The sequence below is a fragment of the Danio rerio genome, chromosome 14 (assembly GCF_052040795.2).
Source record: "Danio rerio strain M-AB ecotype USA chromosome 14, GRCz13ab, whole genome shotgun sequence".
NCBI classification, from domain to species: Eukaryota; Metazoa; Chordata; class Actinopteri; order Cypriniformes; family Danionidae; genus Danio; species Danio rerio.
The window spans coordinates 1,485,001-1,497,500 of record NC_141034.1 but is presented as its reverse complement, the minus strand read 5'-3'; the positions used below and the strand labels follow the sequence as shown (position 1 = coordinate 1,497,500).

Genomic DNA, 12,500 nt, shown 5'->3' with positions numbered 1-12,500 from the left:
TAACCATTAAATTTACCGACACGCCAATGAAAATAAGTCTTTCCTAACAAATTAAATAAAATAAATTCTAAATTATGATGGGTATTTGGCAATAACGAAATTAAGATGAAGGCTCTGTTGGATTTGTTTCGCCACTTCTCTTCACAATCTGGCATAAGGCGATGGTGAAGTTGAATAATAAAAGAATAATGCCAACATTAGCCTCTATAACATTAGACTAATTAAAATGCATCACATGATTGTTCATTTACCTGCGCAAGCCAAGCCCAACCTTACCCTGTTTAAAATGATAGAAATTAAACCCGAACCCGTCAGGTCCCGCCGGGTCCCGTCAGGTTCGGGCAAAGATCTTCAGCTCTATTCCCAACCCTACCCCCATAAACAAAATGATATAACAATTACAAACAAAAAATAATAAATAACAATAATCAGGGCTTGACGTTAACACCCGCCAAATGTGGGTAGATTTCGGCTGTGGCGGGATAGAAAGCTGCTCCCACTAGCCACTTTGGCTGATTGAGAATCATTTTTAAATTGTAGTTCACTGAGAAGCAGCACGACTGGCAAAATAATGGTTCACGCGTGCAAAAGAAAGCAGGTGAATACCGAATGAGAGGATGATCGCGCACACTGTGAGACAATGGGCCCTATCATACACCTGGCACAATGTGGCGCAAGGCGCGGCGCAATACTCTTTTGCTACTTTTAGCTCGGCGCAAGGGTCATTTTGAGGTGTTGCGCTACGCTGTTTAAATAGCAAATGCATTTGCGCTCATGTGCGCCCATAGGCGTTCTGGTCTAAAAAAGCAGGCGTGTTTTGGCGCGTTGCTATTTTGAGAAACTGTAAATAGTCTGATCTTTAGACCAGAACAAAGTCTGTCTATTGTCTGACGCAAAGTGCGCCTGGCTTACACACTACACACAAGAAGCATATCCATACGCAAATATCTTTACATATGAAAAATATATAATATCTTAATATAATATATACAAAACATATTAATTTCTAGCCTACATGAAGATTTAAAAACCACTGCCTTCATCTCGGGAGGCTTTTTCAGTTAATTCGATCTGCTTTTGTATAATGTTATTATTATCAGCAGTATTATTTATTATATACATATTTATATTTGTTTTATTAAAAACAAGCTTAGATTTGTCCACCTGTCAGGTTTTAGACCATATGGGGCACAGCATTTGTTTTAGGATATAACTCAGGTTTTTGAGCACACTTGGTTGTTATTGTTTATTTATTCGTTTGCTGTAAATTAGAACTGAATTTAGAAATAGTTTTGAAATAAATCTTTGCGCTTAACAAACGAAATTAATTATTTATAGGCTAATTGATGTCTGTGCGTAAAGGTTTCCCTATCCACGAGAGCAAAAGCGAAAGTGAACTTACTTTACGTCAAAATGCGCTCTTGGCGTGACGCAGCTGGCTCTTAAAGGGAATGGGAGATGAGACTCTGATTGGTTTATTCTCAAAACACACCTATAATTCATTAAGAAAATAAACTCAACCCTTTTAGACCATGCGCCATGGCGCAAAGCGGATTTTCCCATCCTTAAATTAGCAAAAATGTGTTCTGACACGCCCTGAAAGCATTTGCACTTTGCATGGGCCTTCAAAATAGAGCCCTCAGACTTTCTTCACTCACTAACGAGGGCTTCATCACGTGTATGGCCGATGTGATGTGCGTAAGTGTTTATAAAGCTTGCGCGCTTCCGTTTCCTTGCACAAAGCAACCGTGCCTGCAAACGCAGCTTGTGCGATCAGTTCTCTTTGAAATAGACTGAAAAAAGTCCTGCTTTAGCACTCACAGTCCTGCTGCTTTCAAAAGCTCCAGATTTTTTTTTAATGTTTTTTTTTGTAAGCAGCAGCAGTTATATATCACCCTGCAGCCCAAGACCGGTTACTCACTGAAGCTAAGCAGGGCTGAGCCTGGTTAGTACCTGGATGGGAGACCACATGGGAAAACTAGGTTGCTGTTGAAAGTGGTGTTAGTGAGGCCAGCAGGTGGTCAGAAACCTGGCAGCAGCGTTCTGGATGAGCTGCAACTGTCTGACTGTCTTTTTGGGAAGGCCATTACAGTAATCTATCCTACTGGTGATAAAAGCATGAACAAGTTTCTTGACTGGAAACAAAGCATCTAATTCTTGCAATGTTTTTGAGATGATAGATTTAGTTATGACTACTGAAGCTCAGATCTGTCCCTTATTTCCAAATGCAATGACTTCCGTTTTGTATTCGAACGGATACAAATACAAAACTTTTGGCACATCGTACTGTTCATTTCATCAATGCATTGGCAGAGGTGGTCAATGCAGCTGTAGTCATGGGGCAGTAATGCTAAGTAGATCTGAGTATCATCAGCAGGTCAGCTAAACATTTATATTTGGAAAAGGCTGAAAATTACAGAGGAGGGTGAATCATTTAGACTTCAACTGTATTGGTTATGTGATTTGGTTGCTGTGGTTTATCCTCTTTAGGATATGACGGAGGAGGACATCGACGCTGAACTGGCCGTCATTCACTCTCAGATGGCGTATGTGATTCAGCTGCAGGGCAGAACTGAAGACGCTCTGCAACTCTACAGTCAAGTCATTAAACTCAAGTGCGTACACTGTACACTCATCATTAGTACATTAATAAAATGCAAATAAACATATGCACAGATATGCATGGAAAATCTCCCATAGGATGTTAAAAGTGCAAAAAAAATGTTGTTAAACAAAAACTAAAGCCCACTTATTTTACGTATTGCCTTACAGTTCTAGTATTTATGTACTGCATTTACAAGTGTATAAGTTGCAGCTGGCAATGAGCTACACTGGGTCAAATTTGCTTTGTTGAGATATTAAAAAATAAATGCATGGAAACTATCTCATAGAAAGAAAAATTGCCAAAAAAAAATTGGCTATATAAATTAAAAACCCACCAATTTAATGTATTTTCTTACAATTCTACTATTTATTTGCTGTAATCACCAGAATATAAGTTGCATTCGGAGATGAGCTATGGTCAAAATTGCAGATATTTAGAAAACGTATGGAAAATCTTCCAAAGGATGTGAAATTGCCAAAGAAAAAAAGGTGGTGGTTACACAAATTAAAAACCCACCTATTTTCTGTATAGCCTTACAAGTGTTGTATTTGTTTACCAGGATTTAAATTGCACTTGGCAATAAGCTACACTGAGTCAAAATATAGTTTTAAGTTGCATTATTTGTAAATAAATTATCATTTTGTTCACGAATTAGATAAAATAATCTTAAATGAAATGTTATTAAGCATTATAGAAGTGTATTGTTTGTGTCCCCTTACTCCACAACAAATTTCTTGTTTAATGATATTAAAAACAGAAAAATAAAAACATAAAACAAATTTTACTGGAATTCACTTACTCTGTTGTAATTATCAAGTCTAAATGAATATCCTTAGGTCCCGTTTACACTAATGCATTTTAGTTTGAAAAGTTTTTCTATCCGTCCACACTACGCCGGAGTTTTCGAGTGCCGAAAACGGAGCGTTTTGGAAACGCTGAAGGGGCCGTTTTCATCCTGAAACGCTGCTGCTCCGTCTCAGTGTTGATGCGGGAAAACGAAGACATCTGAAAACGGAGGCAGGGCTGCAGACATTCGCCTCTTTGATTGGGGCTTTTCCTCAATATTAAGTAGCCTATACACACAGTTAAAGTTCTGCATCCTCTTCTTGTAAGTTCAGACTTCGCAAGTTTGATATGGAAAACAGACTCCCGAGGACATGTCGGGTAAATCTTCAAAGGAAACAGTGTACTTTATAACCTTATTCACATCATCCTGGCTACGTTTTTCACTTTCCTAACAACAAAATAAAAACATAAAGGAACTGCTACTTTCACTTTGATATTAACAACTAAACAGACAGCAGAAATGTTGAGGCGTTGTGCTGCATATATGAGCGTCATCTTCACTGTGTGCGTATTCATAACAAAACAGAGCCGATAACATCACTGCCTTCTTTCATTTTCATTGAAATTACGAAATGCACCCTCTCTTTTGCTGAATATCAGTTTTAATAATCAATAATGGCCATTATTAAAGTATAACATTCAATAAGTTTATACATTATAGGAAATAAAGGCAAGCGATCAGTCAATATACAGAATCTACGTGCTTACATTAATTATTAACTTATCTTTGCGCTCAGCTAAAACACGTTACCTGAGAACAAGTAATAGATTCAAAAGACCAAAGCCGGGGATTATGTTGTTAGATATAGACAACAAGATGAATTAAATATCACGTTTAACAAATATAGTGAGATTAGATCCAGCGGGAGATCCTTGATGAACACACTGAGCCCAGCTCTCATCTGGCATCATTCAAAGAGTGTGTGTGTGGTCACGTGTCGTGCGTTTTCATCGTTTTGGTGTAGACGGAGAGCTGTTCAGAAACGCTGGGTGAAACACTAGTGTTTAGGTGGATCGTTTTCATTCTAAAATGCTGTTTTAAAACTAAATTGCACTAGTGTAAACGGGCCTTAAAGTGATACTGTAAATATAAGTGTGAAATGAAATGTGAAATTCAACACCACTGTAAATGTCAGCCATGTTTTGAGCACTTGACGTTAACTTCTGTCTGTAAGGTGCAGATTTCAAAAACCAACACATTCTGTTAAATAATAAAATTATTATGAATAAATACTATTTTTTTTTTCTTTAATCAGTATTTGATTGTGTGTGGATTGCTTATTTGCAGCATTTTAAAATGCTTTGGATTTGTTTGAAATTAGCAGTCGTAATATAGAAATGTTTGCTGTTGAAGTTGCCACATTATGCTCAGTGCAGTGAATTTAGACTTTTGTCTTTGCGTTCAGGCCGTCAGATGTGGGTTTGCTGGCTGTAACGGCCAACAACATCATCACCATTAACAAGGTAAACATCGTTTTTCACATGCTTGAATGACTAATGATAAATGAGGTGCAAGTGATGGTTTTAATCTGGGATTTTTGTTCCTCCAGGACCAAAATGTGTTTGACTCCAAGAAGAAGGTGAAACTGACCAATGCTGAAGGCGTTGAGCACAAACTGGCCAAAAAACAGCTGCAGGCCATTGAGATCAACAAAGCCTTGCTGGCCATGTACACTAACCAGGTGAGCAGCCGATTTCTGCTGCACAATTTTAATTAAAAGGAACCAAAATTCATAACCTACACTTTAAAAATGATCCTTAAATTAGCATGTTTTAATTTCCCCTCATTTATTTATGCTTTTGAACTGCATTATGGGATCTTGATCTTTCCTCCAACAACTTTTAAGTTGGAAAAAATGACTTATTAACATGTGTAATAGTTTGCAGTGCTATATTGTCTGGGTTGGTGTTATATTACACTACAAAAACCTTGTAATAAACTGCAGCACATTTTAATTTACAAGTTAAGTTTTTATCATAACTAAAAATAAAACAATATTTTATTGACTGATGTTTTGTTAACTTGAGTTTTCCAGTTGTTGCATATGGGTGTACAGAGCTGTATTTTCATAACGAGAAGCGCACATCTAATAACCATAAGTATTTTAATTTAATAACTTCAGTTATAGAAGAATGGCCTTTCATTAGACAAGGATGATAATCTAGTTGTGTATATTTACAGTACAAATGATAACACAATGGAAAATAATAAGTAAATGAATAAGGCATGCACAGAAATGAAAATTCTTGTCTGAAATCAAAATAAGACCAAACCAAGGTCGAAAACCGAAAGAAATTGTGGCAATTATTAATAGCATTGCATTTATAGCTATGACTGTGTACTAACCGTACTAAATTCAAGGGATTGCAATTAATATTAAAGTTTCAAAGAATAAATTAATCACAAATCTATTATAGATCTAGCTGATGAGTGGCTGAGCTTGTCGTCTGCCTGGCATTTGAGAAAGATTTGAGAGAGTGTATTTAAATAGGGCCAGTGCATAAATAGCATCTATTTTGTGAAATTTAAAAAATATCTAACAGAAATATGGCTTTAATCTTACAACAGAATTGCCTACCAACTATTATTTGATGGATGGAATAGACCTGCTGCAGAAATGCTGCTTCAGCTGAGCACGCACAGGCTGCTGCGGTTTCTGTTTGCATCATCACAACATACTGTTTCGGCAGTGTTATTTTGGTGATAAAAATCTTTCAGCCGAAAACCAAAAATGCAATTTTGGGTTATTTTTGGTTGCCGAATATTCGGTGCATTCTTAAAATAAATAATTGCAATAAAAATAAAAGAATTGTTCAGTAATCAAAATCAAGGCGAAAAGTGTACAGGTTTTGATTTTAAATTATATGGCCCATCTCTAGCTGCTTGCATGATTTATTTAAAAAAAGAATGTTAAACTAGTTTTGACCTCCGGACTGTCTCTTCACAGGCTGATCAGTGCAATAAACTGCTGTCGAGTCTGCAGACCCAGAATCCCACTCACCCCAGACCCGTCCTCATCCAGGTGGCTCAGCTCTGCCGAGAGAAACAGCACAGTAAAGCCATCGAGCTCCTGCAGGTACGTTTACACACACCTCACACCCTTCATTTGTGATCTAACTGGCCTGATGTACTTCCAACACACAGCTTTTTCCATAGTTCTTCAAAAAAAAAAAAAATAAATAAAAAAAAGTTTTAATTGAAAAAAAAGAGCTGTTGAGTGCTTGATTCTGATTGGCTGATGAACTTTTAAGTAGCCCAATACACACAGAGTGCATGCTTCTATTCCAGTGCACGACTTCTGTATTGTTTTTCTATATAAGCATGCGCTTGATGGAGATCTGTGACATTTATGCTCATGTTTTTTCAGTGTATTGAACATAAGACACGTTTTAAAGTAAAAATAATTGCAACTTTTGACACACAGTTCAAAAGGACTGGCAGGTGTGGGGTAGCTTTCTGTACGGGGACAAGTTGCCTTGACAGCTGTTTTATTTGACAATAACATGGATACTTAAAAAAAAAAAAAAAAACCTTCTTGAGAGAAGCGTGTCATGTTTTAGACACATGCATTCTGTATTTTCAGATAATCGCACAGCTATAGTTCCGGCAGGTTTTGAACACATTACAGCTTTATATCACTCCGCTGGATGATTAGAGTTATTTCACAGTCAAAAATCACATCAAACACAACAGAAGGCTTTGGAGGAGATGTGGATTAAACTAGTGCTACACACAGGAGCAATTTCAAGTGGACAAAAACCTGACTAATAAACTCTCTGGGCTCTATTTTGACGGTCCATGCGCAGAGCGCAAACGCTTTCAGGGCGTGTCAGGACGCATTTTTGCCAATTTAAGGATGGGAAAATCTGCTTTGCGCCATGGTGCATGGTCTAAAGGGTTGAGTTTATTTTCTTAATGAGTTATAGGTGTGTTTTGAGAATAAACCAGTCAGAGTCTCATCTCCCATTCCCTTTAAGAGCCAGCTGTGTCGCGCCAAGAGTGCATTCGCTATTTACAGGACGCAAAGTAAGTCTAAGTGGAAAAACTGAGCATTTCACCAGCAAACAGTTACAGTTTTTTAACAGAAAACAGTTAAACAGAGCATCTACTGCGTGAGAATGAGAGATAAATGATCTACTTTCACCTTTGCTCTTGGATAGGGAAACCTTTACGCACAGACATCAATTAGTCTATAAATAATTAATTTTGTTTGTTAAGCGCAAATATTCGTTTCAAAACTATTTTTAAATTCAGTTCTAATTTCCAGCAAAGGAATAAATGAACAATAATAACAAAATGTGCTCAAAAACCTGAGTTATATCCTAAAACACATGCTGTGCTCCATATGGTCTAAAACCTGACAGGTGGACAAATCTAAGCTTGTTTTTAATAAAACAAATATAAATATGCAGATAATAAATAATACTGCTAATAATAATAACATTATACAAAATTAAATTGTTATGAATGAACTGAAAAAGCCTCCCGAGATGAAGACATAAAAGCAGTGATTTTTCATATTTATGTCGGCTAGAAAATAATATGTTTTGTAATATTTTAATCCTTTATATTTATATCCTATATCTATTCTTATTATATCCTATATATATCCTTACTATTTAAATGTTTTCATATGTAAAGATATTTGCCTGTTGCTCTCTTGTGTGTATTAAGCAGTGTGTAAGCGAGGCACAACTCTGCGCTGGAGTTTAGACCGGGTTAGTTTTGGTCTAATGAAAAATCTAATATAGATTCTCAAAATAGCAACGTGCCAGCGGTCCGCCTCAGAACGCCTTCCTTTTTAGACCAGAACGCCTATGGGCGCACAAATGAGCGCTAATGCATTTGCTATTTAAACAGTGTAGCGCAACGCCTCAAAACCACTCTTGCGCCAAGCTGAAACTACCAAAAGACTATTGCGCTGCGTCTTGTGCCACGCTGCGCCGGGTGTATGATAGGGCCCTCAGATACAGAATCTCAGCAGTGCTGAAGATGTGGAGACGAGTATAAGCTGTGTAATTGATGATGAACTGTTGAATTATTCATAAAGCACACCTGAAGTGATTTGATTAATCCTTGTTTTAAAGCTAAAACAAACCTGTGTTCTGTGTTTCTGCAGCGGTTTTCAGATCAGCATCCTGAGAGCGCATCTGGAATCAAACTCACCATGGCTCAGCTCTACCTGACACAAGGTAAACACACACACACACTGGCAGACAAAAATCAACTCTCGAACAAGTGTCATTTCTAAATTTTCGTCAACAGGTCATGTGACCAAAGCCTGTGACATCCTGAAGTCCATAGAAGAATTTAAATACAAGCCAGGAATGGTGAGGTTTCTTTTGTTTTTGGCTTTTTGCATGATATTAAAAGGTACAGTGTTTATTTTGCTAGCGCACGTTGTTGGCCTCAAAGTGAACAATTAATTCATGCGAGTTAATCCACAGAAAAACCGGTTTGTTTAGGTAATCTTTAATCGAAACATTACAAACTGTTTGTGCATTTGAACGACAGTGCTCCTTTGATTCTGATTGGCTGAATTATGGTTAGCCACACCCTCTGCCCATTACTGTGCTGTGAGAGAAAAAAGCAGACAAAATAAAGCCCCACCCCCTACACAGTGTTCAATTTGTGTTGGGAATACATTATCAAACTAACAGAACAGTCTGCAGCAACTTCTAGTTCAAATGTTTGTTTTCTTACAGATTTCTGCTCTGATCACCATGTACACGCATGAAGAGGACATTGACAGCGCCATCGACGTCTTCTCTCAAGCTATTCAGTATTATCAGTCAGAGCAGGTAAAACTGCAGTAATCCAGCAACACTTTGTTAACTCAGTGCTTGATTGCATGAAAGTCCTTAAAGGGTCACGAAACACCAGAACACATGTGTTTGAGCTGTTGACAGTGGTATATGTGTCCCACACTGCTAAAAACACTATTAGGACACCTATATTTCACTAAAAAGTGTAAATTGGTTGTTTTTGCGTTATTTCAAGCAAATTTGTACTTCCTGTTTGAAACTAATTTTTGAAGCTGCGTCACGGTCATGACATAATAGCCTGTATTCCAGCGTGCAGACTGGACGTCTGTGCCAGAGTGTGTCTTATTACGTCTTACAGTGTGCTGCATTAATGCATGAGTAAAGCTTGGTTCAAACCAATCAGCGCGCTCTATTGTGCAACTTCATTAATATTCATTACTATCACCGTGTTTTCAGGACAGAGACGCCACGTCGTGTTGGCAAAACAAGCGTGAAGTGTTGCTTTATAGTTTGCTGCAGTTCAGTTTCGTTTTCATTTTCTCTCTGTGAGAGCGCAGCTGGAGTCACGTGTGGATTAACAGTGTACGCGACGCTCGACAACAATAACTTACGTGTCTAAGGAGGAACATTGTTTACCTGAGAGCTGTTCTCATCTGCAAACGCTGAGATCCGGATTCGCTTGTAGTCTCCTCTTAATAAAGACGTGGCTCTAGTTGCTGGTGATTGTCCTGTCTCTACAGATTTGGTAAGTGAGCGACCAGTGCTCTTTGTTTATTCAGTTCGTATTTTATTTGTATCAAACAAACTATTGCACCGAGTGTAAACAAGTTAGCACTAACAGTTACAACCAAACTATAACCTTGTGTTGGATTTAGTGACCGGAATAACACACGCGGCTTTCTGACGCTGCCTGCCGTGTGCATCTAAGTTTCCGGGAAATGCTCAGTTTTTTTTCTCTCATTCGCCGTGCGGTATCAAACATTGCATGAAAAATACACGCTAAGAGCAGTTCCTCGAATCAAATATCACGTTTGTCGAGAAGGACATGAATGAATTCCCTGAATGAAAGAGCCAAACTGCAGTTAAAGTCCAACATTTAATAATCTGGCAAATAATTCGACTACAAATGTCCATGTACACCGTCACTTTGTCCACTGTGGGTGTGTTTTGACTCTGAAACTCGCGCGAGCCCAAATAGACACTCCCACACCCTCCCACTTTAGTTCCTCCGACACTCCCCCCTAAACAGAGCTGGACACGCCCACTTTTCTGACTTTTTCCATAGTAGAGGTGTGAAAACACCCTGCTGAAACGAGGGGGTTTCATTGCCCTTTAAGTCATTTAACTTAAGGGTGGAAAAAAAAATCTCTGAGATAAGGGATTACATTAAGAGCGCCGTAACAAACATCTTAACTATTACACTTACCCAAGTGCCTACTCTAAGCATTTCACTGTAGTTTCTGGCGACATGCGGCAACGGGCACTGCGGTTGCCATAGTTTTGAAATAACTCTGCAATACACGTTGTTTCCTTGTAATATAATTGAAATCTGTAAATGCACTTCCTGTTTGTTTTCACTTAAATTCTCAGATTAGGTCTGCCTGAGTTATTGGGCGTGGCTAAAATACTTAACCACGCCCCCTCCAGCTGTCAGTTTTGACAACAAAGAGAAATGGTGAGCAGGAGGAGGAGTCTGTTAGGTTGTAATAACTCTCCCCAAACCCTTCTCCCCATCTTTCTGAATGAAATGCCTACTTTGCTACATCCAATCAGCTCGCAGTAGACAAAAACAAGCCACGCCCACTGTTTACTCATTTAATATTTCGTTTCTCTACATCACAATATGAAAAAAAAGCACTCACAGCTTCTGGTTTATGCAAACTATAAGGACTTTCATGATCCAAGCCCAGATCTGCATGATAATCTCAGCCTCTTCTGTTAGCCGGGCTCCAGCATCCACCTTTCTCTGGTTCGCGAGGCTGCAAACTACAAGCTGAAATACGGCCGTAAGAAAGAGGCCACCAGTGACCTGGAGCAGCTGTGGAAACAAAACACCAACGACATCCACACACTCGCTCAGCTCATCTCCGCGTACTCGCTGGTGGATCAGGACAAGGCCAAAGCGTATCCTCGCACACGCCTGCATCTACTTTGATATAAGAGAGTAAAATTGGATGACACTTTAGTTTAGGTCACAATTCATGCCATTATCTACTAGCCTATTATTAAGACATGAACTGTTTATTAGTAGTTATAAAGTATGAGCTTACTCTGCATCCCTAATCCTACATAAACCCAACATCTACCTTTCTTATTAATATACAGCTAATTAGTAGTTTGTTAAGCTGGTATTGTTAGTTAATGCTTTGTTAAATCTGTGAGTTCTGACCTGAAGTGTTACCGAAATAGCCTAGTTTTCTGCTGTGTTTTCCTGAACGCTTGGTTTTGTTCAGTCTGAGTAAACACCTTCCCTCCCCGGATAAAATGGCCTTTAATGTGGACGTTGATGAGCTGGAGAATTCGCACGGAGCCACGTATATCAGGAAAAAAGCTGCCAAAGTCGTCGGGGAAAGCCAGCCTAAAGAACAGGGGTAACTCGATTTAACTCCTTTTAAAAGTCACTGAAAGACTTTAGCTCGAATGCAGTCCATCTGACAGCAAAGGTTCAGTAGATTTGTTCTTGTGCATGTTTATTTAACCTAAATGAAACCAAAATCACTATATATCTTATTTTAAGATATTAGCACACTTCAAAATGAGCTTTTCTTACTTTGTTTCTGGTCCAAATGTCTCAACATTCTTAAATAACCAAGCACAAAAGACAAGGTTTTATTTTCAGAAATATTGAGTCAAAATGAAGTGAGTTTTTCCCTAAAACAAGCTAAATAATCTGCCAATGGTCTTCTCTTTGAAAGAAGATTATTCTGCTTCCCCATTGGCAGATTATTTTGCTTGTTTTAAGGTAAAACTCACTTCATTTTGACTCGATATTTTCTGAAAACAAGACAATGGCCCAATCCCAATTCTAGTAATTGTTGTACCCCTTGGCCCTTGAAACAGAGAATGAAGGGGAAGAGCTTCAAGATTTACCCCTAAAAATTGGGACAGCACTACAGCTCCTGCACACGTCCTCATCATGTCATCACGAGCTCTTGCTTCATATGAGATCAGACGATGGAGACGGCTGTAGTTATTCCAGTTGTGTTATTTTTTGGTGTTTATCGTCAGGAAATCACTGAAGGCATATATTACGTTATCATAACAATCTAATGTGGTAATCAGC

At 38.4% G+C, this 12,500-nt stretch overlaps 2 protein-coding genes across 4 annotated transcripts in view; both read left to right on the top strand.

The window, feature by feature from the left end:
* Positions 1 to 12,500, top strand: part of rgs14a (regulator of G protein signaling 14a) — a 438,366-nt gene that overhangs the window by 67,793 nt on the left and 358,073 nt on the right. The gene's annotated exons all lie outside the window — the stretch shown is intronic.
* srp72 (signal recognition particle 72) overlaps positions 1 to 12,500 on the top strand; it is a 24,369-nt gene that overhangs the window by 8,094 nt on the left and 3,775 nt on the right. For 2 of the 3 annotated variants that reach the window (XR_015507066.1, XR_015507065.1), the window contains exons 7-15: positions 2,491 to 2,615; positions 4,858 to 4,915; positions 5,002 to 5,133; positions 6,400 to 6,528; positions 8,572 to 8,644; positions 8,718 to 8,782; positions 9,158 to 9,253; positions 11,160 to 11,341; positions 11,671 to 12,500. The exon at positions 11,671 to 12,500 is cut by the window's right edge. Coding sequence is in view for 1 of the 3 variants with exons in the window: in XM_087281108.1 (XP_087137234.1) it covers positions 2,491 to 2,615; positions 4,858 to 4,915; positions 5,002 to 5,133; positions 6,400 to 6,528; positions 8,572 to 8,644; positions 8,718 to 8,782; positions 9,158 to 9,253; positions 11,160 to 11,341; positions 11,671 to 11,808 (998 nt within the window). In the remaining 2 variants the exon portion in view is untranslated. The remainder of the gene's footprint in view (positions 1 to 2,490; positions 2,616 to 4,857; positions 4,916 to 5,001; positions 5,134 to 6,399; positions 6,529 to 8,571; positions 8,645 to 8,717; positions 8,783 to 9,157; positions 9,254 to 11,159; positions 11,342 to 11,670) is intronic. The other variant, XM_087281108.1, reaches the window with a different exon arrangement.